The sequence below is a fragment of the Myxocyprinus asiaticus genome, chromosome 30 (assembly GCF_019703515.2).
Source record: "Myxocyprinus asiaticus isolate MX2 ecotype Aquarium Trade chromosome 30, UBuf_Myxa_2, whole genome shotgun sequence".
Classification (NCBI taxonomy): Eukaryota; Metazoa; Chordata; class Actinopteri; order Cypriniformes; family Catostomidae; genus Myxocyprinus; species Myxocyprinus asiaticus.
This window is the reverse complement of record NC_059373.1, coordinates 6,547,844-6,575,472: the sequence shown is the minus strand read 5'-3', so window position 1 is coordinate 6,575,472 and position 27,629 is coordinate 6,547,844. Positions and strand designations below refer to the sequence as shown.

Below are 27,629 nucleotides of genomic sequence, written 5' to 3'. Positions count from 1 at the left end.
CAACCAAAGACTACTTAGCCCTAGAAGGAGCACTTGTATTAAAATGAATGGGAGATATTGGAATGTCCAATATGGAGGATGAAGAAAAGGAAGTCTCGTCTTATAGGTAAAAAAGCCAATCACCTTTTAGATATAGACATCGCCTTTCAGTCAACTCAACAACGCGCATTAGCTGGACCAGCCTGAAAAATAGCGGTTTTTTTAGCGTGATCTGAGCTGAACAAGCACTATTTATGATATCGTTGTCATGTTTAACTGTTAATTTGAACATATGTTCTTTGATCGTAATCTTGACCATCTGTTTTGGAGATTTTGTTTTTTTCCTCATTCAAGTAGATAGGAGCTGTACTTTTACACCGCTTGTTTACTCTGAAAATAGCTGCCCGGAAGCGTTCCAAAAATGGCCGCCGAGTGGACTGACTTCCTTTGGGTTATAAAAGGGTTCAAAACAGTGTTACTGTGAATGCAAACTTTAATACAGTGAAAAAGACACTCTATTAGCATAACATAAATATATATAAATAAATAAAATTTCCAACATTCTTTTGAATGTCCATGTGCTAAAATAAATTATTTGATGCCATGAGTGTACCTTCATTTACTATTACTATTATTTTGAATGGCCATGGAAAATGAAGCAATGTGATAACAATTTTACCTGGTTGCAAAAGGTAGTCTGTTAATTTACCTGATGTACTTTCACCTTTTGCCGACCCTTTATGCTTCACAGAGCTAATGTGTGCTTCTAAATCACTTGCACCTTTATTAGCAACTGACACAGAAGTGCCAGCTTTACATGTCATACATTCTGCTTCCCACGGATCTCGATCTGGATGAAAGCATGGGAATTTTTTGTGTAAATCTTCTGTAAATTTGCACTTTCGTTTGGGCATTGTTTCCACTCAGCTGTCATTTGCCACTGCTGTCAAACAACTGTTTGATGCCGAACACAACAGCGCTTCGCGCGTTCACGGAGAGATTGACAGGCAGGAATTTGGCCAATAGTTGCTGCAAGCCTCATATAATCGACCAATTGGTGTGCGAGAAGGCGGGACATACATACATACTTTTTTTTAAAGCGTATGGGAAAAAGAGGACGTATGGTCACCCTATACATAGCTATAAATGTTAGCCTACTCATTATAGGACATGCATGCAACCTGTAATTATTTTACATAATGTATATTTCTCGGAGTATGTATACTTATCAAATTTTGCCCTATAACTATTGCCCCTATATTAACACGATTTCACTATAAACCCCCCAGGTGGCCTTTTACACTTTTGCTCCCTCGCCACCTTTTATATATATATATATATATATATATATATATATATATATATATATATATATATATATATTATCAATTATGATTGATATATTTGGAAATAATATGTCGTTGATTGTCATCCTGTTACGCAATTTAAGGCATAGAGATGCGTTCAACTTAATGATGTGATATTTACTACTCTTGTGCCCTCTACTGTGCAAAACGAGAGAACCGGCCAGTTTGAGCAAGTTGTCTACTCCAGACAATAGCAACCAGGGTCACACATAAACCAGGGCTAGGGGACAAAAATGCCACTAAAAGTGACAAAATTCCCCAGATGTTTAAAATGTGAGAGCAGAAAATGTCGCTGTAGTGTACACCTATTTTTTATTTTATCTAATTGTTTTGCATATTTTTTAGAATATTCAATTCTTGGCCTTTCTAGTGAGACGTTTAGTGCTTTTCCTGAAATCACTTAGACCTGTAGCTGATCTGTCTTTGCTGTCTCAGAGGCAAATGTTGCTGAATGCATAGCTTATATAAACGTTATATAATACGTAATTCCCAAATGTGATAATCCTCAACAGTTGGTCAGAACACCGTTATACATTGGGTTCTTCAACTTATTTTGTTACTTTGGAAGAAAAATACCCATATTGCTATGAAATATTGGTGTACAATATTCTCCAGATTGACTTGAATTACTTTCTCACACAAAAGAAAAATACGAGCACCAACATTTTCCTATTAAGGCTTGCTCCTATACTGCCACATAAGTTGAACTTACCTTTATGCAGTACTAAGGAATGTACAGGCAACATAGGGCCACAGTTAGTGTATCAAACCTTAATTATTCTATTTCCAGTGCAAAAAAAAAAAAAAAAAAAGATCAATATTGTTTAAAACAGTGAACCATCAAAGTATGGGATATTGTTTATTCCAGACCAAAAACAAAAAATATTACAAGTTTAGAAAAATTTAAATTATGCATACTGTGGAAAAATAAGGGTTAAAAAGGCAGTTATAGATGCATATTAGAGACAAGATGGGGTTTCCGTGCTTTCCAATGTAACCCTGAAGCAGGCAGACCCACATCATAACTAAAATGCAGGTTCTGTATGGTGGTATTTAAAACAGGAGCTAAGAAAACAATCTTAAACTGCCTCATCTGCTCCCCGCCCATCAACTTAAAAGATTGTGCAAAAGTGGAATCTGAAGGTTTTATTGAAATGCCTCATACAAAACAATGATAAAAAGTTACACAGAATTACGCTTATGAGCAGCACAAGAACTTAAAGGACTAAAGGATGGGACAAGGAACAAAAATGATTCATCCCGCATAATTTGCCTTGCAAATGTCAAGTCCATGGTTGAACAGGACTTGACATTTTGAGGGTGCAATACTAAAAGTCTCAGATCTGAGGTAATCATTTTCAGCTTTTTTTCCTTGAAGGGGGGCTGCTGGGGTGGGGGGTAACCGCACCACAGCAGTAGGGTAGGTTGGGTAAAGTGTTGGGGGAGAGGAGGGGTCAGTTCCAAGCAGCTTCTAGAACCCGTGGACTTTGAGCTGCTCCTCTTTGGCCAGTTCAATCTGAAAGGGAAGAGGAAACGAGTTGGTTGAATCCAAAGTTAGAAAGGCCAATGGGTTAGTGATTTCGAAATCCAGAAACTCACACTTACATCGGTCAGAAACTGGCAAATGTTCTTGCGCTGATCACCTTGCAGCTGAATTACTTCACCATACTCTGGGTGCTCAATCACAGTCCCATTGCAGGCAAATTTCTGAAGATGCAATTTGGAAAATGTTAAAAATACACTTCACCCAAGCAACATAGCAAGAATATAGCATGAAACCATCAAGCGAAAATGGTAAGGCGAGCGAGTCTCAAATGAGGACAACCTTCTTGAAGGCCTTGACTAGCTTCTTTTTATCATAGTCGTCAGCTATGCCCTGAACCGTGGTCAGAGTCTTCCGCCCGTTCCGCTGTTGGATTCTTATGTGGATGTAGTCCTCAGTCCCAGCAGGGAGCCGATCATCACCCTTAGTTGCATCAGCAAAGGGGTCTAAGCAAGAGAAAATGCAAACGTTACCATTTCCTGCTTTGCTGGTTCTTGTCAAGGCTGAAAGTACATTTTTCACCACAAAACTTGAACTAAAATTAATTGTGACCCAATGATTTACGTTTAAATTGACGTTTTTGCGCATAAACGTGCACTTGAACGAACATGTTGGGACAAAGAAAACCATCGGGATTACGTCAGACCTGGCTGTTTCGTTCCGGGAGGAATATCGTCCTTACACTGGATTTTTATTTACACGCTTTTGCTTTGAAGTGACCTTTTGGGATTTTGTTTTACTCTGAAATCAGCCAAAAGGCGCAGTAAACTCGAGACGTGTCCCCGCGATTGAGTCTAAATAAATAAATAACCCGTCATCGAGTCGCGGAAACCATTTTGTTCCAAGTACAGAAAAACAAGCTCGCTATCAAAATGGATTTGATGTTCGTCGACAAGGAGCGAAATTATTACGAATTTCGGTTTAAACCAAAAACATGACCATAAAGAACCGAAAGAGTTCTATAATGATTAAACGTGGATAACTTTCCTAAATTAAGCGATTAATCGATATTAACTGCGTCAAAAACCAACGCTACTTTAATTTAACTAAAATAAGTGCTTTAATGAATATGTACATATTTGTGGTAAACAACGTGTCCTTTTATAAGATGTAAGAATTATTCGTTTAAGATTAAACTGATTGTGTAGTTTCCTTTCGCCCTTCCCCCCATACACACACACAAGACAAATATGAATATGTTTTATCAATATGTCTTACCAAAGGTTTGGAGGTTCTGGATAGCGGACATACGATAAGATTCCCTTTCCTTTCGGACGACAACGGTTGGTCTTGCGGTTTATTGTCTTGAGAATCTGGCCTGACTTTGCTTTTCGGAGAGAGGGGGGGATTTCGTCTCACTCGGAGCCTCTGAGCGTTCGCTGAGCTTACAAAATGACGCCTGTTGGTGTCACGGTCTTGAAAATAGCTCTTTATAGCCCCGCCCCCAAGTGAGTGCGTGACATTGCTGGCCCTGTGCCGATATCCACTCTAGCGGTCTTGGCCACTTGAGTGCGCGTGCACGCGACAGGAAGTAAGCGTTCAAGACTGTCCCCGTGTCTAAAACATGCCAAAGCTCAGTACACTTAACCCGCACTAAATATTCACTAGTGCGAATACCTCTTCGGAGCGGTCTTTCAGGCTAAGGGTATCCCAGAGCTCATCACGATCACGGGCCGCACCCCTCCTACCCGAGCGATAGGTGTATTTTCGACATTATGACGTCAAGGGAAGCTTTTCAAAAAAAAATATTATTATTATTATTATTATTATTATTATTATTATTATTATTGCTCCTTTTTTATTATTTACAAATTAAACAATTTATAATATCAATATAGAACGTAGAAAGAAAAAAAGGAGGAAAAAGGTAAAAGACAATACAAATAGTAAGGGGTTTCAATTCAAACAGCATAATGTTAAATTATACAATTTAAAGATCTTTACAAATCTTTTGGCTTTAATGTTTTTTTTTTTACAAAGTTTAATCATGTTGTAATATCCTTGTAAGTCTATCAAAAATAGGTTAATATTGGGTTTCTTTTCTGACCATTTCAACTTGTGTAAAAAGTATCTTCCATAAATAATTATAAAATGTACAATAAAAGAAAAGTCATTATCTTTGTTATTGTGATGAAAATAAAGTAAAACGTTGTTTTCTTCAATGGAAAAAGTATAATTTGTTTTTCTATACATAAATTGATCGACATAGTTCCAGAATCTTTTGACAAGATGGCAATTCCAAAATAGATGGGATAATGTTTCTGGTTCAACTTTACAGAATGCACATTCATTATTAATTTCAATTTTACATCTTTTAGTAATATAATCTTTGAAAGGATATATTCTATGAATAATTGTAAAAGTTACCTCTTTAATTTTATTAGTTATAATGTATTTATTACCAGGGTTGTGAGCAACGGAATACATGTAACAGGATTACATATTTAAAATACAAAATATAAGTAACTGTATTCCACTACAGTTACAATTTATATCATTGGTAATTAGAATACAGTTACATTCAAAAAGTATTTTGATTACTGAAGAGATTACTTTGCATTTTATTGTCATTTGTTTCATTTAATATTTAGTTCTTTCAGATGGAAAACATTTATACATATAAATGATGTGATCCAAAGTGCATTTGAACAGCGGTGAAACACTTTCTTATGATGTGTTACATTCATACGAGCAGACAGAGAAGTAAGTTTGAAGTAAGTTTGGAGCAGAAGAAATAGAAATAAACCTTGTGTAAATTGTCAGCTTTATGCTAAGCTAAAATGCTATTTCTTGCCATTTTACATGCACATGTTACCAGACACGATCATATTTTTTTTATCAAGAAAATTCACGTTGGATCATAATTTTTTTCTAGTAAGATCTTTAATATTAGGGCAAAAATCTTATTCTTGATAATAATGTTTGTATTGTTTTCCTGTAAAAATACCCAAAAATCCTTAAAACAAGATCAGTTTGATTTCTCTCATTTTAGAAACAACACTGCATAAGATATTTAGGTTTTTCAGAGAATGTATTTTTAACATGTTTATTTTGTCTTACTGTACTTGCAGAGTTTTTATAGTCAAAACAAGTGAAAAAAATCTACCAGTGCTGAAGAAGTAATCCAAAGTATTTAGAATACATTACTGACTTTGAGTAATCTAACGGAATACGTTACAAATTACATTTTACAGCATTTATTCTGTAATCTGTAGTGGAATACATTTAAAAAGTAACCCTCCCAACCCTGTTTATTACATTGATTCCATGTATTTTTCCAGTGTATATATTCCAAATTAATATTCCAGTATATGACAGTAGGGTATTATTGTTTCCACACATAGATCTGATATTGCTTACATTTTCTAATATCTACACCTTCTAGAGGAATCTTCTTTTTTACAGATTGGAAAATCTGATAAATTCCTGAACAGCAATCTTACTCCTCAAGGGATGGATCTCAATACTTTTTCCAAACTCTTTGTGAGTAATGGAATTACCAAAACGGATCAAAAACTCTGAATAATTTAAAAAAGAACCATCCTACTTAATTAACTGTATAACTCATATTGTCTTTTTCAAACCAATCTTTTAGGAAAATTGTTTTTCTATTATGTTTTATATCTCTATTATTCCAAATTGTATATTTGTGAGGTGAAAAATTATGTTTGTAGGTTAGGGTCCACAAAAGAAGCACCTGTCTATGAAAGTTTGACAGTTTCATTGGTAGTTTCCCAACATCAAAATTGCACTTCAGTAAAAACTCTAGTCCACCAACCTGTTGAAATATTAACTTTGGGAAAATATTCCACATAGAGTCTTGTTTTTTTGTTGTTGTTGTTTTTTTTTTTAGATAATTTTGTATCCATTTTATCTTAAAAATCCTATTTGATGTCCGGTAGTCCAAAGCATTTAGGCCTCCTTTTGGATATCACATATTATCTCTGTTTTTAGATAATGAGGTTTATTCCTCCATATAAAGTTAAAGAGCTTGGAGTCAACCTTTTTCAAGGGCTAGAGAAGCATACACTAATCTTGACAATCCTTCAGATTTAGAAATAAGTACACGGCCATACAGTGAAAGGTCCCTCAGTAACCACAAATTGAATTTTTTTACAATATTCCATCAAATTTGGTACAAATTTTGACCTGTACGTTCTTTCTGGTCTTTACAGATTTTGATACCAAGGAAGGTGACTTGATTCCTCACAGGAATATCACATAGAGCTTAACGTGCAATTTTCTAAGTGGTAACAATTCACATTTTTTAACATTAATACATAAACCAGACACTTTGGAAAAAGCTTCTAAACACTCAATTGCTTTATGAACCTCATTGCTATCTCATAAAAAATTAAAATTTAAAATTAAATAATAATATTTAGTATCGTCCGCAAGTTGACGAAGCTTTTCAGCATAAGTTATTTATTATAATCAGTTAGTGAAAAGTGAAGCATATATTTATTTTAGTATAAATGAAAGTAGTCAACATTATGTAACGTGTTTGGGATGACTTAATATCAGCGTCATAATTACAAAATATTATTTATGTGTATATTTATATACCTCTTTGTTATACTTCTCACCCAATAATCACATTATTTTGTTTCTTCTTGCTTAAAACTGCTGGTCATTTTGCTCATTTATCAGCCAGTGTGGCATACAATATACGGTCTAGCAAATGTTGTTTTAAAATTAAATATTTATCAACTATTACCACAGGTTCTTTCTCATCTTTATATATTTAAAAAATAAGTTTTAATGCTTTTTATTTGTTGTATGAAATCACATACTGATAAGTTAAGTAAAGCAGTCTTTGGTCATCTTATATAAATGTCAAGCCAAATCATATAATTTAAATGGTTTGTATTAGTAGTTATTAATGAATCACACAGGTTTATAGAATAAAGTTTTTATTTTCTTAAATTAAGTTTTATGCAGTGTATTGAGAAACAAAGTAGAAAGAAATTGCTTATATTTCATATTTTACAGCATTTATGGATGATGAAATTTTACAGTTAAACTTTTTTTAATGTGCAAAGTATTGAAAATCAAAATGAGTAAAAATAATTAACTTTTACAATTATTTACACACAATAAAAACATTATAAAAAATGTTACTTACATATTTCTATACAGCACAATACACTTCCAATAACCAGTGGTGTATTAATAAATGAAAAGATGGGTAACATTTTCAGTTATTTATTATTTTAAGTAGGCTGTAACAGTCACTGCTACTAAAAACAATCAGTCTTCAGATGAGTGAAAAGACAAAAACAGCTGTCACATCCAGAACCAACATCTTTAAATCTACAAGTGTCCCAACATGCAATCAAAAGTCATCCACACACTCGCAGTCTTCACGTCTAATTGCACACTAGTGGCCAAACACCGGAAATACGTAAGACAAGTGAGTAAGTAGACAAGACCAAAACCGCAAGTGGGGGTATTGGGACACGGCTGCTGTTTTATGTAATTTTACCGGAATAGACCTTTTTCACAGACTGTGATGACGCGTTTCCGCCTTATTTAGCATCGCAAATCTAGCAACATTTTTTATGTTATAATTTTTTATATATATTGGGAGTAAATTTATAACATTATATTTTGTGTTATGTTACCCTGGAATTAATAATAAAAAAATAAAAAATAAAATAAAATAATAAAAAAAATGAATTACCACAGCTGTGAGGGGGTTTCTATTACAGATGCTGAGTGACAGTAAATTTGGCATCTTAATTTTAATCTTAATTTGGCGTCCTAATCCACCGCTCTCTATTTTTTAACTCTTCTGGAAAGTCATTCAGATGTAACAGTTGATTTTTTCTTTTGCTCCTGGAGCCAAATGGGTAAGTGAAAATAATATTTGCTGTGCTATCTCCCATTCACTCCCATTCACCGCTGTTGAAGTTTACCCTGCAAACATTCACTTCCGCCTTCCAAAACGCGGAGTGTGAAAAGGGTCTTTTAAACGTCTCTGGACTTCTTCTTCTAGAGTTTTATGGCAGATTGAACGACATTCGGCGCATTGCCGCCACCAACAGGACATTTTAAACCTCATGAGAAAAATGATAATAATAATACAAAAATATTACATATTTTGAGGTTTCAGATAGTTTGTCTTTTGGGCCAAGAAGTGAGGATAGGGAACAGGGTAGGGTTGCACCAGCTGTACGTAAGGTCTTACTTAAACTGAAACATAACATTCACACTAAGGGCTTAGTAACTACTAGTTAGTTTGTAACTAAGTCAGTGCTTAATTTGGTTGCACCACCTGTTCTTAAGGCAAGACTTAACTAGTAGGTCTTAAGCTCTCCGTAAAGTAATGCGTAGTCGTGTAATATGACGTTTACCTGTATTGATCCAATAAACAGCCTTCAATTTAGTAAACACAAGTGTTAAAAAGCTGTGCATTTTAGTTTGATCTTGTTCAAACCTTGTTTGCTCACGTAACTGTCAACTGTAATAAATGATATCCCCATTGAAATACGATACGCAATAAAACAAGATTTCATTAATGATATATTTAGCTTATATAAATAACAGTATTCAATAACTATATTTAAAATGAACAAGGGACAATAAATAAATAAAAACTAATACAACAGGCTGGAAAAAATAGACATTTATTTATTTTAATATCTATTTCGTATGTTGAAACTTGACACCGGATGGAATACACAGGAAAGTGCACCGTTAGATTGGTTTCATGCTGAAGAAGTACGTTTTTTACATAATATTTTCTCCCATAAATGTAAACGAGTGTAAATGTCAACACCATCATATATATCGAAAGGATTGAAGCCTGTCAACCAAAACATGAGCTCATTGATGTCATAAAATTTCAGTCTGCTTTTTTATTCCAACCGTTACTCCTGGTCGGAGTCTTCGTAAATATTTAGTTCATACGTAGGGTTACGTTCTACCTAAATTTAATGGTGCAACGCTCAAATATTTAGTAGTGTGTAAATTGTGAATTAGTGCCCCTTTACGCTACAACTAGGCTAAGTTGTAACTTACGTATAGCTGGTGCAACCCCAGGTGGTTACACCAATTTTCATAAATTTATCATATAATTCCTTCCTCGCTTTTATCAAATTTCAAACATTCAAGTAATACATGGGATACAGTTTCAGACACTCTACATACATCACACAATCCATCTGGATATTTTCCTATAATATAAAGATTTGCATTCAATCTACAATGGCCAAACCTAAGTCTGAACAAGACAACAATACTTTTTGGAATCGGTTATTTCCTGAAATGTATCTACCATGAGTTTTAACATATGGCTGTGTTGAGAAAAGATGTCTCCCCCTACTGCCTTCTTCCCATTGTTGCTGCCATAGTATCCCAAAACCTGACACTAGTTTACTTCTTAATTTGGTTCTTCCAAATTCCACTCTAATGCCTACTTTCTCATTTTAATGACTCCTTAGCGAGTTTATCTGCTTCTTTGTTGCCCTTAATTCCATTATGTGCAAGTACACATAAAAACTAGTGTCACATTCTGAATGAGTAATCATTCTAAAATAAGATCTGGCCTCTTTTTTAATGTCAAACATGGACATTTATTATAATAAGCGGCGATAAATTAAAGAGAACTTAACAATTAAAAATACAATATGAAGGACTGAATTGTTTAAAGGTTTAAAAAATCAATCAAACTCAGAGCATAGAAACAAATTTTAATAGCTGTTAAAAGATGCATTTAAGAATCAGGGTGATGTAAGTAGCCTATCATGACTTTTTCTGAATCTTATGAGAACTGATTCCAAACTAAATTTAAACTTGATTCAACATGCTTCAAATGTCCTCCATAAATAAAATGTTACATTACTTTGGTTAGCTTTAAATAACTAATAGATGCAATGAATTTTCAAAGGCTAATATTCTCTGATCGATTCCTGTCAGTTGTCTGTTTGGATTCCGTTTGGAATTGCAAAAAATAAACATTGTTTTCAAACTTCTTTCTGAATATCCTTTATCTGCCATTGGTCGAACTAGCAGATAGTCCGGCCCCAAACTCATGCCATTGGTTGAGCCAATGTTGTAGAGTCGGGCTGGACAGGTCGCTCAAAACAAACAATGAATGTTGAAAGTCCCACAGAGCCACAGTGTTTGTACTTTTCATGAAATCATCCTACTAATTGTCTACTTTTTAATTGTTTCTGTAGTGCCTGTGCCACTAGTGCCACCAAACGGAATTGGAATATGCACATTTTTGCAGTAGCATGACTAGTCTTCAATGAACCCAAGACAGAGCATGTTACACCACTCTAATCTTGGCTAGTACTTTGCTAATGCAATTGAAATTGAAACTTGAAAACTGAAAAGCAGCACTTTTCGTGTTAATGTCTCCTTAGCTGAATCGTTTAGGTATCCTTCCTCATTTTGTAAGTCGCTTTGGATAAAAGTGTCTGCTAAATATAAAAAAAAATGTATATATTTACTAATGCACGTTGGCAACTAAAAGCTTCTTCCATGCCAATAAAGGTACTTGAATCTTGAAATCTAGTCCTGCCCCAATTTCCCGCCATTGGTTGAATCAGTTGCAGTTTTGGGTTGTCCGAATCCCTCAAACAAAGCTACATTTTTAAGTGCCACAGAGACATTGTTTACAGTTTTTGAGGAAATCAATCTATAAATGGCTTACTTATACTGTAGTTGTCTCTGCATATTAGGCTGGGATTGTGACATCAAAAAAGTTACACTTCTGCTTTAAATAACTAATCAAAGAAAGCTGCTGGCAGAGCATCTGTTCCCTGGTTGCACACATACAGTACATCACCCATACTATACTACTCCATTTCTCACCCACACCCATCATATCACTTATGAAGACATGGATTAAAACACTGGAGTTGTGTGGATTACTTTTATGATGCCTTTATGTGCCTTTTGGAGCTTCAAAATTTTGGCAATCATTCACTTGCATTTTATGGACCTACAGAGTTGAAATATTCTTCTAAAAATCATAATTTGTGTTCTGCAGAAGGAAGGAAGTCATATGCATCTGGGATGGCATGAGGGTGAGTAAATGATGAGATAATTGTAACTTTTGGGTGAACAATCTCTTTAATTAAAATGCATTGTTTTCCAGATAAAAATGAAAACAGACATCTCAGAGACGTACATGTGCTATGATCTGGGTTTACTTCAGCAACAATAGTTTTCTACAGTTGAGTGGTTCCGATAACTGCTTCTTTTGTTAATTTGTTTGTTGTCCAGAATCAGACGATGAAGGCAATGGGGCAAAATTAAATTTGCCTACTTCAACTTGAATAACCAATCACTATCAGAGGTAATAACCTTTCAAGCCAATTAGGTTTCAGTTACAGTATCGCTTTAGTGTCATCAAGCCTGCCTGTGTTTAATGCAACAGGTGAAGACTAAGAGAGACTATAAGAAGCAGCAAAGTTATCAATAAAATCCGAATTATTGAATGATGTCACAACAAGAGAAAGATCGGTCGACAGGACCACGAGTAAGTAGATATGAGATGGAATGGGGCCCTCCATTAATTTACAGATGTTTGTTTTGGTCTCTGTATTAATAACAGAAGAATTTTGATGTCAGAGCGCACGCAGTGTGAAAGCAGACCAGTAGGGGGAGCAATTTCACCGGTGCTTGTTCGGTCTCAAGCAAACCGGTCTGTACCGGTTTACCTCTTTCAACAGTAGATGGCAGTCTGTAGTATACTGTATGTTCAAAGAACTAGCTTGATTTCGGTTTTCTGTTGAAGGAAGATGGTGAAGGACTGTATTTATTTAGTCTGTGACTTTTTGGTCCTTCATTGGCAAGTAAATAGTTGAGTAAAAACAGTTATCTCAGAGGAACAGAAGGCATTGTGTGGACAAGATTATTTCCCACATACCACACGCACATCTCTGAGATGTCTGTTTTAGATCTTTTCATCTGGAAAGCATAACAATCTGCTAAATGTCTTAAAAAGATCACATTTACAAACATTCTAAATCATAAATGTCTAAAAGACATCTGCCGACATACTTATTGGCATACATCTTATAGACATATTGCAGATGAACAAACAATGTAAAAAAAAAGACATCTTCCAGATGTAAACACATACATAAAATAGGGTGCATCTCCTTGATGTCAGTTTAAGAGCATTACATCTGAAAGCATTGTATTCTAATTTACATCTGCTAAACATCTTAAAAAGATCACATTTACAAACATTCTAAATCATAAGCATCTAAAAGACATCTGCTGTGCATTTTTTTTTTTTTTTATGTCCATGAGAAAACATCTTATAGACGTATTGCAGATGAGCAAACAACCTAATAACACATCAAATAGACATCTGAGTGGTGTACGTGTGCTATCAGGGGTTTTATTTGATTTATATTTAGTTATTTATTTTATTTAGAAGCCTTACGATAAGATAAAAGAAAACTATCGCCATAAGGACACACTTTGCAAGAGGCCTCTACCTTTGACTCAGAGAATTAAAGAGCACTCATAGAAAGTTGGTGAATCAGTAGTTAGATATGAAAGACATCAGACACTCCCTTGTTCGGAATAGCATACTATACTACTCCTACTATTTATGTAGTATTTTTATAGTGCTCAGTCAGCAACACAAAACAAGCTTGCGCAAAAGCCTAAAAGCTCTTTTTAAAACTGTCTTGGGAGAAATACTTAAGTAGGACGTTGATCCCAAACACAAGGCCACATTGTCACTGGAATGGTTCCAGATCAAAAGGTGAATGTCCTACAAAGACCTCATCCAAAAGGACAATCTATGGCTCTGAAAATAATTAAAATGTATGTTCCCAACAAACACTTTCTTACCAAATGGAATGCACTTAAAACATCACAGGGAACAAAATATAAATGTAGAATTATGTAATTTATTTATTAAATACACCAGTTTTACACTGATATGGCTTGGTCTTACAATGCAATACACAAGATGGGGACGGGATATCTTATAGAGTGGTTTTCAAGAGGAAATAAACCTAATCAATTTAAAACCTCAGATCTATGCAATTAGCAGACACTTCTATCCACAGCAAATTATAGTTAGTAGTGTACAGAAGTAGAATGTAGTATACATAATGTGACCTTATGAAAACATTGGACAGTGTTATAGTGGGTTGAGGTGACGCACACCATAAAAAAGTTGTTGTTTTTTTTCTCCATGACAACATAATGATAACAGGTGTGATTTGTGTAATGTTTAATGTGTTTGTTCATGTGTTTCATGTCATGTGGTTCCCTGGTCATGTGATTTCATGTTTCCCTCCATGTTAACGTGTCTTGCTTTCATTGGTTTATTGTCTTGTTACCTTGTTAATATTTCTGTCTTGTCATTGGTTAACTTGTTTGTCTTTTTACCCTTTTCCATGTATTTAAGGCTCATGTTTGCTATTGTCCATGGTCAGGTATTGTTTGTTTGTGTAATGTTGGGTCAAGTCATGGTTAAGCCAAGTTCATAGTCAAGACTAGTTAAGTAGTTCATGTTTTTGTATTTGTTCACGTTTGTAGTTAAGGATTCTGGATATCACATTTTTAAATAAAACTTCACTTGGGTTCATCAGACATCATTGTCTCTTCGCCTACGTTACGGTTTGATGGTCAGACGCTGATTTCTTGTTTAAGATCAGACTTTAAACACCCTTCCCAGAACTGCATACTGAGAGCAAGGCAACCAAATGGACAGCTCTGGTAACGGGTAAAACAGGTTGGAGCAGACTTAAGTATGTTTGCTTGGGAGTTTCAATGAGAGTGAGATTTTTATGTACGCAGCAAGTCAACATCTGAATTTTGGCAAACTGCAATTGTTGGTGTGAGGAGATCATTTGTGCATGAATTTGTCTGGTGTTATATACTCGGCCCTTGTGCTGGCGTGCATTCCATGGATGTTGACAGATTAATTGATACTAAGGATCAGAATTCAACATGAATATAAAGCAGTTAAAAACAAGATGTCCTCACCTTGAGCATTCTGATTGTCTTTTGAGATCCCCTCTTCTAAGCAACATGACATAATGGCAAAAACTCAGATAATTTGCGATAATGTCAGTATTATGTATGATCAGTAGGCATGGTTGGGGAGTAATGGAATACATGTAACAGGATTATGTATTTAAAATACAAAATATAAGTAACTGTATTCCACTACAGTTACAATTTAAAGCATTGATAATTAGAATACAGTTACATTCAAAAAGTATTTTGATTACTGAAGCGATTACTTTGCATTTTATTGTCATTTGTTTCATTTAATATTTAGTCCTTTCAGATGGAAAACATTTATACATATAAATGATGCGGTCCAAAGTGCATTTGAACAGCTGAAACACTTTCTTACGATGTGTTACATTCATACGAGCAGACAGAGAAGTTTTAAGTTTGGAGCAGAAGAAATAGAAATAAACCTTGTGTAAATTGTCAGCTTTTCGCTAAGCTAAAATGCTATTTCTAGCCATTTTACATGCACATGTTACCAGACACGATCATATTTTAATCAAGAAAATTCATGTTAGATCATAATTTCTTTTTTTCTAGTAAGACCTTTGATATTAGGGCAAAAATCATATTCTAGATAATTTCTGTATTGTTTTCCTGTAAAAATACCTAAAAATCCATTTGATTTATCTTGTTTTAGAAACAACACCGCATAAGATATTTAGGTTTTTCAGAGAATGTATTTTCAATGTGTATTTTGTTTTACTGTACTGGCAGAGTTTTTATAGTCAAAACAGTGAAAAAATCTACCAGTGCTGAAGAAGTAATCCAAAGTATTTAGAATACATTACTAACCGTGAGTAATTTAACGGAATACGTTACAAATTACATTTTACAGCATGTAATCTGTAATCTGTAGTGGAATACATTTCAAAAGTAACCCTCCCAACTCTGTCAATAGAGCTTAACTGTGTTTACAGAACGATTGCTTACTAATAAGGTCCTGTGTCGTGCATTGGAATGTAAGCTTACAGTTGTGCTCAAAAGTTTGCATACCCTTGGAGAACTGGTAATATATGTACCATTTTTAAAGAAAACATGAGTGAGCAGGCAAAACACATTTATTTTATTTCTTATGGGATTCATATTCAACTGTAGGTTATAACAGATTGGCACAATCATAAAACAAAACATGGCAACAATGAAAAAAATGAAATGACCCCTGTTCAAAAGTCTGCATACCCTTAGTTCTTAATACTGTGTATTGCCCCCTTTAGCATCAATGACAGCGTGCAGTCTTTTGTAATAGCTGTCAATGAGGCCCCAAATTCTTGCAGGTGGTATAGCTGCCCATTCATCTCGGCAAAATGCCTCCAGGTCATGCAAAGTCTTTGGTCGTCTTACATGAACTGCACATTTGAGATCTCCCCAGAGTGGCTCGATGATATTAAGGTCAGGAGACTGTGATGGCCACTCCAGAACCTTCACCTTTTTCTGCTGTAACCACTGGAGGGTCAACTTGGCCTTGTGCTTAGGGTCATTGTCATGCTGGAAAGTCCAAGAGCGTCCCATGCACAGCTTTCGTGCAGAAGAATGCAAATTGTCTGCCAGCATTTTCTGATAACATGCTGCATTCATCTTGCCATCAATTTTCACAAGATTCCCCCGTGCCTTTAGAGCTCACCCCCCCCCCCCCAAAACATCAGTGAGCCACCACCATGCTTCACAGTGGGGATGGTATTCTTTTCACTATAGGCCTTGTTGACCTCTCTCCAAACAAAGTTCTATTTTGGTCTCGTCACTCCAAATTACAGTGTGCCAGAAGCTGTGAGACGTGTCAAGGTGTTGTCAGGCATATTGTAACCAGGCTTTTTTGTGGCATTGGCACAGTAAAGGCTTCTTTCTGGCAACTCGACCATGCAGCTCATTTTTGTTCAAGTATCATCATATTGTGCTCCTTGAAACAACCACACCATCTTTTTCCAGAGCAGCATGTATTTCTCCTGAGGTTACCTGTGGGTTTTTCTTTGTATTCTGAACAATTCTTCTGGCAGTTGTGGCTGAAATCTTTCTTGGTCTACCTGACCTTGGCTTGGTATCAAGAGATCCCAGAATTTTCCACTTCTTAAGTGATTGAACAGTACTGACTGGCATTTTCAAGGCTTTGGATATATTTTTATATCCTTTTCCATCTTTATAAAGTTCCATTACCTTGTTATGCAGGTCTTTTGACAGTTCTTTTCTGCTCCCCATGGCTCAGTATCTAGCCTGCTCAGTGCATCCACGTGAGAGCTAACAAACTCATTGACTATTTATACACAGACACTAATTGCAACTTAAAAAGCCACAGGTGTGGGAAATTAACCTTTAATTGCCATTTAAACCTGTGTGTGTCACCTTTTGTGTCTGTAACAAGGCCAAACATTCAAGGGTATGTAAACTTTTGATCAGGGTCATTTGGGTGATTTCTGTTATTATTATGATTTAAAAAGGAGCCAAACAACTATGTGATAATAAATGGCTTCATGTGATCACTATCCTTAAATAAAAGACAATGCCAAAATTTCACCATTTCTGCCAGGGTATGCAAACTTTTGAGCACAACTGTATCAACGGGAAAGAAAAACTGTTGATCGTGACTAAAATGAGACCAAAGCTATATATCATATAGAGTAGCAAAATGGCAAGGAAAGAAGGGTTTTATCTTTATTTTAGATTCAAGAAAGAAAAAAGGTCATCACAGAGATCAAGAAAGTCAAAGTTAATCAACTCTGAAATGCAAATATGTTTAAAATTCAGTAAAACAGTTTTTCTCTAGGGTGCAAGAGGGTGAAAAGCCCCCTGGGTTAAAAGGCCGTTTTGATTTTATTTACTTCCAAAACAGTAAATAGCAGTAAACACCACCAAATTGCGTGCGATGACAAAATATACAGTTGGAGTTAAAAATATTTAGTTTAACCTTTAATAATTTTTATAATGTTTTATAATGCAGATTTATGTAGCAAATGGCAATCCCTTAATTAATGTTCTGGATTTAATACAAATTATCAACTGTATCAACTCTATCAACAGCATTTGTGGCATAATATTGATTACTACAAAAAATTATTTCGAATCATTACCTCCTTTAAAAAAAGCAAAAATCTGGGTTACAGTGAGGCACTTATAATGGAATTTTTTTTATATTAAAATACTTTTTCAAAAGTACAGCCATATGACATAAATGATATGTGTAAACATGATTAAAATGTGATAAAATTACGTACTAACCTTTTTTGTGTAAAGCTATAGCCAATTTTACAACTTGACAATGTAATGTCAACAAACCCTAAAATGACTGTAAAAATTACAATATAAACAACTTACAGCTCAAATAATACTTGTTCAACTGAAGAATTAACATAAGTTCTTTTATAAAATTATATGCTTTATATTTCTGTCTTTAAACCTTCCAAAAATTCTCATTCACTTCCATTGTAATTGCCTCAATGTAACCTCGATTTTTGCTTTTTTTTTTTTTTTTTTTTTAAAGAAAAGGAGGGATGATTCAAAATATTTTTTGTGGTAATCAAAATTGTGCCACTAATGCTGTCGATTGAGCTCAACTTGTATTGAACCCAGAATATTCCTTTAAATTATCACTTCAATTCATTTTTGTTTAAGCTGACTAAATCAAGTTTTTTTTTTTTTTTATACCTGCTAAATGGGTGAATGGATAGTATTTGGGGACAAAAAATAAATAAATAACGTCTATGTTAAAAAGGCAACAAAAAATACTGAAGAAAACAAAGCACTGCAATAAATTATTTTAAATGGTTTTTATATATTTTGCATTTTAATTTATATTTCGCTGGTGGGTCTTTAATCCCAAGTGTTTCCACCCCTCACCAGATTTATTGTTTTTACATATTAACAAATACTTTTATTAATTTATTTTAACTAAAAAAAAAAAACTTTCTTTTTAATTTCTTTACAAAAATTGTTAATCCATCATTATTTATTAAAAAGAATATTTTTTTTCCAATTATCAAACACTATGTTACTAAAAAAAAATTGCGAAACCTTTACGTCTGTTGTACCTATACTTTATATCTGAATACAGATTGAAATCTTTGTGATACTACACTCAATCTGGTGTTGCAAGAAATCCAGTTATGTGTGTTTCAGGGTGGGTGAACAAGCTACTGGCCACACTCTGTTGCACCAGCATTTGTTTTACTAATGAGACACTTGTTGTTTGCAGGATTATGTGTTGCTGTTACATGTTGTTTTGTTGTTAAAGAAACTGCTTTTATGTACCATAAAATGTGCAACTTCTACATTTATCCCAGGTCACAATCAGTCAGATGTGAGAATTGTGCTTTCAGACCAATCTCACAGTGAAATCGGAAACAAAATTTGGACTTTTCTTTAGCTAAAATTGGTCTGTGCTTACCGAAATGTGAAACACTGCCCCCAGTGGCCAAAGTGGTTTGTATTGTTGGGCAGATGGGAGTGTGTGATCTCCATTTTCCAGGTGTAATGTCCATGGAGGGGCGCCAAATGCGAGTTGTGATGTAAGTTATTTTCAGCTGTACAGGCTGTAATACAGTGAATAGGATACAAGCATATCCTCTTAAAGCATATTTTATTAACTAAACCCCCAAACATCAAACCTAAACCTAACCATCAGTTGAGGGAAAATTGCCACTGATTATGCGAACACGATTATTTCCTGGTTTCAACACGAGATCCGAATTCAGATCTCAATGCACTTCCAGGAGAAGGTAAACGCCTGAGCCAATGCAAAAATGTCTGATGGGAGATGGCGCTTGACAGTGAGTTGGCATAATGTGGCCGATCCTAGGGAACCGGAACTCTCGGAAACAACGTCCTGTCTTCCCATGTGTTCATGTTGGTGCTTTAAAGAGGACCTTTAATTTGAAGAATGAAAAAAAAAACAAAAAAAAAAACAAATATATATATATATATAATGTATATGTATATATTGTGCTCACTCACAGTTGCAAGGCCTCATTCAAGAAATATTTGCAGAACATATAAACACAAAGGGCCTCATTTATGATACAAAACCAGAATAAATTTGTGTAATTATTTTTATAAATTCATTCCTGCACAGATTTTACCACAGAATTGAATGTGACAATTTAAGTAAGAATGGTTTTATAAACAATGTACTCAGAAATCCATTCTGCTTGTTTTTCATGAATGAGACTCATTGTTTGTGTGTTGTCTGCTTTAATGAGCATGTTAACATGCACACCAAAATGTTGATAACTATAAAAAATCAGCTTACTCCAAAAATCAGACAACACAAGAAAAATGCGTTCACATGAGACTTGAAATAATTGTGTTATTCTCTGCTTTTGACGCCAAAACTTACAGTAAGCAATCACACACACCACATACGCCCATTGAATAAACCGGTAAGAATGCCAATAAAGGTGTTTACATGCAATGCAAAATCAGGGTAATGGGCAAAAATCTACATGTGCTTAAACCATTTATGACCTTACACTGACTAAGGCAAACATTTCAAGGTGTTTACATGACCTTATACATTACATTTTTGGCTTATTACTGTAAGCATAATTGGTGTAAGATTGTGCATGTAAACACTCTCACTGTTAGTGGCAAAAATGTGTGTTTCTTCATGTGGAAATGCTTTTAAATCAGCAGAATTATGATTCAGCTAGACCGCATCATTGGAATCTTCTAGAAGAAATGTGTAATCGGGCTGACACTCTGGCTATGGTTACATCATCTGTTTTATTTTTATTGGAGCTTGTGGGGTGTGATTTAGTTACAACAGAATCTTTGAATGAAACTGGGTGTTAAAAAAGCTTTCTGCAGCTCACAGTTCTGTCTGAACAAGTGTTACATTTATTGCCTTATATTCAAATTGCCACAATGCAACATTTACTCAAGCACTTTTCTTAAATGTTGCCCTATTTGAAAGACCCCTGTTTTACAAAGCCTTTGTGTGTGCATTCCTTTGGTACGTTGGAATTTCTACCTTCTGTATTTCACAGCAAAACCACCGTGACAAGGGCAGGACAGACAGGTTTCGACAACCCTGAGATTATTAGAGCATCTTAGGGCAATCTTAAAATGAGTGTCTTCTTACACCATCCGAGAGCCGAGTAGGACTCAGAAAGTTACACATGTTCAACATCAAAGAATTTAATTGCATTAAATAACAAAATTTCAAACCAAGTGGCATCTGTAAACAATAATTATGCTAAAGCTAACATTTCTGAGCCATTTTTACAATACTTTTTAACCAACTGGTCTCAGTGTGATTTTAAGTGGATGTATGAAGTCGGTTTGCCTCAAAGTTCACACAGTTGTCCTAGCAGAGTAATCACAGGTTTAGTTCAGCACATTAGCTATGGACATGATCCACTAACATTTGACAACCATAAAGTGTCTAAATACCTTTAGTCTTTTGAACAGTAAATCTAATTTTGAACAGCATATATTGTTTAAACTTTGTTTTGTGAAATGTTTCACTTCAAAAGTGTGCTTATCCAGTCTTTCTTTAAAATAAATACCACTTGGTGGGATAATTGTATATAATTTGACATTTGTAGATTTTTAAGTGTGGCTGAAGTGCCACTGTATATGTTGTTGCTCATTTTTAAAATTGCCAACAGGAAAATGCAACAATGCTTGTCTATGGTAACAAAACATTCTCACTATCACAGCCACACAATAAAAATAAGTTTACACACAAAACAGTTTAAGCAACAGTTTCTTTCCCGCTGGGCAACAGCAGTATAAATGTCAACAGTCTAATAGTCAACAGATTATTTTAAATAAATGTAAGAACTAAATGCAGTATTTAGTTGGTTGTTTTGAGAATCATACTGCACTCGTGTGAATGAAATTGGCAAGCTTCTTTAGAATCCACTCACAGAAATGTTCCAACATTGTTCCCTAAAAGGGAAAATAACCTATGGCAGAGTTGACACAAGCCTAACAATATTACCTCAGTACATTTTAGGATATCTGACTAATCTGGGGTTCATTACGGATCTACTCTGCTCTCATCTGAATGTGCTTCAGTTTTAAAACGATTTCAGGCCTACATTTAATTATAATTCAGATTAAAAATGCCAGGAGTACACAGACTAGATTTGTTGTTGTTGTTGTTTTTGAAGAAGAAGAAGTAGAAGTTTAAAGTAAAGACTGTTGGATTTTTTTTTTTTTTTTTTTTTTTTTTTGTCTGTTTATAATCCGCCAGGCAAAAATCATAAATCTGTAATATCACAACTCTCCTCAGCAATCCACACAATTTGAGGTTTCAATCATGTCTGCAGCACAATAGTTATGAAGTCTAATTCACCAAATACCAACCTGGTCTCATAGAATCATGTTACTATATCTACATTTTTGCTAAATTACTTTTAAGTGGCTGTTTTATGCATTGCAGCACTTTTATTCCCTAGTAAAACAGCAGATTATCAGTTTGTAAACACTTGCTTTTCGCCCAGTTACTCAATGCTACCATATGACATCAAGACACTTAATATACTGCATGATTTGTAAGGCAATGCATTTTAACATTTGCATTACAAAATCAACTACATTTACAATCTTATTTGAGTGTGATTAAATTGCACATTGGCTGAACTGATAGAGTGTTGCAATTGCAATGCAAAGGGCCAGAGTCCTGAAGAGCATGTGAGTCGACGCCTGAGCCAAAAGTGGCACCACAAAATGAAGTGGTTGCTTGTGCAATTGTGTTTTCCATCTGTTATTTGCTTTTATGACACTGTCAGTTAAGTTTAGATTTTAGGTTTAGGGTAGGGAGTTTGGTTTTGTCAATATAAAACTCAATAGAGCATTAACTTTAAAAACGTCATCTGTTCAGGAGATAATTTAACTCACTTTTCGCACCACACAGTGGAATTTCACCTCGGAACTGCCGCGATACATGCGAGGAACCACTTAATATCATTTTGCAAAAATATTGTCACAGACACGTCATTTTCATGAGATCAAGCTGCCAAATGTGTATATGACACAAGCACATAACATACAAAGCAGAAGCAATAATTAATGAACAACATAAAGTATAGAAGGCATATAGTAGTAGCTGTATCCATCCCTTGGCTACTTCTATCCCATCTGTGAAGCAGATACACACATGTACACTATAAGTCATAGAAGCTCTCATAAGTTTTATTTCAACCACAAAATGAGGAAAGTGTTTGAATGAACAGGGTGAGTGATTGATAAATGGCGGAGGGCACCAATAGCACAATTTCTCTGCTGTCATCTTTGCATATACTTGCCAAACCCTGATGGAGAATGAGCACAATAACCTGTCTCCAAGCTAGTCTCTGGATTTACCTTGCCTGTGCTTTGAATGTACGACACACCCTCTGTCTTCAAACGCTACCTGGTTTGGGCTTTTGAAGGGCCACATTCACAGCAAAAACATAGTGCAATCATGTAAGAAATCTCTTTTTACTCAAATAAGTATAAATGTAAAAGACTATGCTTGCCCTCAAAAAAAAAAAAAAAAAAAAAGAAAGAAAAGCATGCATGTGTCTGGATTAAATCCAGATTTATGGTTAACTGTTTTACTGAGACACATTGTTGCACTATAATCTGATTACAGTAAACAAATTATTCGGTTATGACTCACAATATTTCCCATGAATGAATGGGTTCCTTTCATATTTGTGTTTTTTATGAACACCACAAAGACATAAGCCCTTGTGGCGTCGGGGGCGTGGTCGAGCGTTCATCCGGAGAAAGAGAAAACGGTATGGGTGCACACACCTTAGCGCTATAATGTCTAACACCTGTTTCTGATTGCATTAAGCACTGGGGAGAGCAATAAAAAGGGACCATGCCAGAGACGATGAGAAAGGGAGCCACCAGTCAAAAAGAGACTGTGTTAAATTGTGAGTGTTATGCTGGAAAGCTATCTTTCGTTTGTTTATTTAAAGTCATACCTTTGAGTTGAAGTCCCAAGTTTCCTGTGTCTTCCTTTTCCACCCAATGAACCTGGTACACTGGTGCCAAAACCCAGGAGAACTGGAGGAAATATGCCGGCATGGAGTCCTCGTAGTTGGCGGAAGTCATCAAGTCCCTCGCCAGTATGCACCATGCGCAACATCAGAGCCCTCCCACTCTCTCTCTCCCCTCCCCCTGTGTCCCCCCCCCCACTCTGTCTCTTTACTACAGCCCATCTCAGTACCCTGAAGGCGTGGAAATGTCCTGCCGAAGCCAGCTTCCTGTTCGCAGGGGTTTGTCCCGCCGCTGATGGCCCCAGTGTCTCGTCGTTCTCCCCCTCAGGTGGATGTACCTGGGCCGGCCTGTTGGAGTTGCAGGGATCCAGGGCACTTCCGGGACCAATGCCTAGTGATGGAGCTGGAAACTGTGGTCCGAGTCCCCGACACTTCACGGGCTGCACCGATCAAGCTGGAGCGTACAGAATACGTATGAGTGTCAAGGGGAGAACACATAAAGCCTTGGTGGATACGGGCTGCAACCAGACCACTATACACCAATGTTTGTTTCAAGACGAAGCTTTGGGCACAAGCAAAAGAGTGAGGGTGAGGTGTGTGCATGGGGATATTCACAATTATCCTGTAGTGACAATCATTATTACATTTTGGGGACTAAAGCATAGAGTGGAGGCTGCAGTTAGTTCCCATCTCAACCATCCACTAATTTTGGGAACTAATTTGCTGGAATTTAAAAATGTATAAAAGGGAATATGTGTGGATGGGTCCTGTGAGAAAGTTGTTTGATGTGAAATGTACGATGCCTTGGCAGGGGAGGCAGAGCCGTGGTGGTCTTTGTCAGATTCACATCAGGATGACGTAAGGGAGGGGGAAGCTTCGGCCCCTCCCATCCTTAGAGGATTTTCAGAAAGGGATTTCCCTCTAGAGCAGTTGAGCGACAAAACCCTTAGGCATGCCCTTGACCAAGTGAAAGTTATTGATGGTCAACGACTCCAACCAACCATCGCACTTTCATATCCATTTTTGGCAATTATAAAAGAGCGGTTGTATTGAATGACGCAGGACGCTCAGACAAAAGAAGATACAACCCAACTGTTAATGCCGCAGAGCCATCGGGATATGTTATTCCAGACAGCTCATTATAATCCAATGGCACGTCACTTAGGGCAGGAAAAGACACTGAACCGACTAATGGCCACTTCTATTGGCCGGGCATTCGCGCGGATGTTCGCAGGTGGTAAATCTGCCAGCTACCCCAAGAGCGCCATTGCGCCCCCTTCCGTTAATCAAGGTCCCCTTCGAAATAATTGGCATGGACCTCGTCGGGCCATTAGAGCACATAGCACACGGATTCTGGAGGAAAATGCAATGCGATATCCAGAAGCAGTGTCCCTGCACAACATCTCAGCACATAGTGTTGCGGAGGCACTCTTCAGAATAATCTCCCAAGTGGGGATTCCGAAAGAAATCCTTACTGATCAAGGCACTATATTTATGTCATAAACACTCCGCAAACTGAATGAATTATTGGGTATTAAATCGATTCGCACCAGTGTTTACCATCCACAAACAGATGGGTTGGTGGAACGATTGAATAAATCTCTGAAAAAAATTATTCTTAAGTTCGTTCAAGAGGATGCTAGAAACTGGGATAAATGGCTCGAACCCCTGGCGAAAGCATGACCCAAAAAAATTGAGAACCACTGGTATAACTGGGATACTCGGCAATGGGAATTTGCACCAAGAGATAAAGTGCTTGTATTACTCCCCACATCGAGCTCCAAATTACTCACCTAGTGGCAAGGGCCCTTTGAGGTCACACAACGAGTTGTGAGGTAAAACAAACAGATAGAGGTGATGCATATCAAATATACCATCTCAACCTCCTGAAATTATGGAGAGAGGCGGTCCCTGTGATGTTGGCAACAGTAGTTCCAGAGAGGGCAGAGCTTGGACTAGAGGTGAACATAAAAGCCAATCATGTCACTCCAGTCACTTGTGGAGACCACCTCTCACAGTATCAAGTCACAGAGTTTGCCAAGTTGCAGAAAGAGAGTTTGCAGACGTACTTTCTCTGCCGGGTCGTACAAACCTCATCCAGCACCACATCGAGACTGCGCCCGGGGTAGTGGTACGTAGCCGTCCCTACCGACTGCCCGAGCACAAAAAGAAAATAGTTCTGGAAGAATTAGATGCAATGCTTAATATGGGAGTAATAGAGTAATCCCACAGCAATTGGTCCAGCCCGGTTATTCTAGTTCCTAAGAGCAATGGGTCTGTACGGTTCTGTGTGGATTATAGGAAAGTTAATGCGGTGTCTAAATTTGATGCATACCCAATGCCTTGTATTGATGAGTTGCTCGAATGGGCACAATGTCAGGCGAAAAAATGGCCTTCTCCACACCATTTGGCTTATACCAATTTGTGACACTTCCATTCGGTTTGTTTGGGGCCCCGGCTACGTTTCAGCGACTTATGGACCGAGTCCTCAGACCACACTCTACTTAAACAGCTGCCTATCTGGATGACATCATTATATACAGTAATGATTGGCAGCGGCACATGCAGCATCTGAGGGCTGTTCTGAGGTTGCTGCAACAGGCGGGACTCACTGCAAACACCAAGAAGTGTGCAGTTTGACAGGTGGATGTATGGTATCTGGGGTTCCACTTGGGCCACGTGCAGGTATGTCCCCAAATTGATAAAACTGCAGCGATTGCAACCTGGCCGAGACCCAAGACCAAAAAGGAGGTGAGAAAGTTCCTGGGGCTGGCTGGCTATTATAGAAGGTTTGTGTATTATTCGGACGTCACCAGCCCGCTGACTGATCTCACTTGAAAGGGAGCTCCAGACCCATTCCAGTGGATGGAGCAGTGTCAACAGGCATTTATGCAGGTGAAAGCTGCACTTTGTGGTGGACCACTTTTTAATTCACCCGATTTCTCTCTCACTTTCATTTTACAGACGGACGCTTCAGACAGGGGCCTGGGGGCAGTGCTTTTGCTGAGGGAGACTAAGTACATCACCATTGAAAAAGAGTGTCTTTCTATCAAGTGGGCCATCCTCACTCTCCAGTACTACCTGTTGGGGTGGGCCTTCACACTCTGGTCAGATCACACCCCACTCCAATGGCTCCACCGCATGAAAGATACCAATGCGCGGATCACCCATTGGTATCTGGCTCTTCAGCCGTTTAGGTTCGAGGTGGTCCACAGACCTGGGGCGCAGATGGCTTTCGCAGACTTCCTTTCCAGAAATGGGTGGGGGGAGTGGTGGGCAGACTGGATGACTCCTGGCATGAGTCGGGTGATGGGGATATGTGGTGGCAGGGGCGTGGTGCACACACCTGAGAGCTATAATGTCTAACACTTGTTTCTGATTGCAGTAAGCACTGGGGAGAGCAATAAAAATGGACCACGCCAAAGACGAGGAGAGAGAGAGCCACCAGTCAGAAAGAGACTGTGTTAAGTTGTGACCTGAGGAGTGTTATGCTGGAAAGTTATCTTTAGTTTGTTTAATTAAAGTCATACCTTTGAAGTCCCAAGTTTCCTGTGTCCTCCTTTTCCACCCAAGGAACCTGTTACAGCCCTGTTTCAAGTTGTAGAAAAGGACATCTGAATCATTCTGTTGTTTTACACATCTAAGAGCAGTTACAACCTATACTTGTTATTTTTACCTTACTGTACATTTTGAATAAGGTTTAGGCATACTATTTACTCATATTTATTGACATACGTAATAACATATAATTATATTTTCTGTACTCATTGAATAAGGTGCAGGCGTCCTATTATGGGATTAAGCTGATAATAA

At 36.7% G+C, this 27,629-nt stretch overlaps 2 protein-coding genes across 2 annotated transcripts; one reads left to right on the top strand and one right to left on the bottom strand.

Moving 5' to 3' along the window:
- On the top strand, positions 1–27,629 carry LOC127420845 (uncharacterized). Its single transcript, XM_051663407.1, has 5 exons — positions 1–106; positions 11,891–11,927; positions 23,669–23,750; positions 23,879–24,404; positions 26,781–27,629. Exons 2-5 carry the CDS (start codon positions 11,906–11,908, stop codon positions 27,180–27,182), a joined length of 1,032 nt encoding a protein of 343 aa, XP_051519367.1. The 5' UTR covers positions 1–106; positions 11,891–11,905; the 3' UTR covers positions 27,183–27,629.
- On the bottom strand, positions 2,193–4,297 carry eif1 (eukaryotic translation initiation factor 1). Its single transcript, XM_051663411.1, has 4 exons — positions 4,108–4,297; positions 3,172–3,335; positions 2,952–3,053; positions 2,193–2,862 (listed from the first exon to the last, which is right to left on the bottom strand). The coding sequence occupies exons 1-4, from the start codon at positions 4,136–4,138 to the stop codon at positions 2,818–2,820; spliced, it is 342 nt and encodes a 113-aa protein (XP_051519371.1). The 5' UTR covers positions 4,139–4,297; the 3' UTR covers positions 2,193–2,817.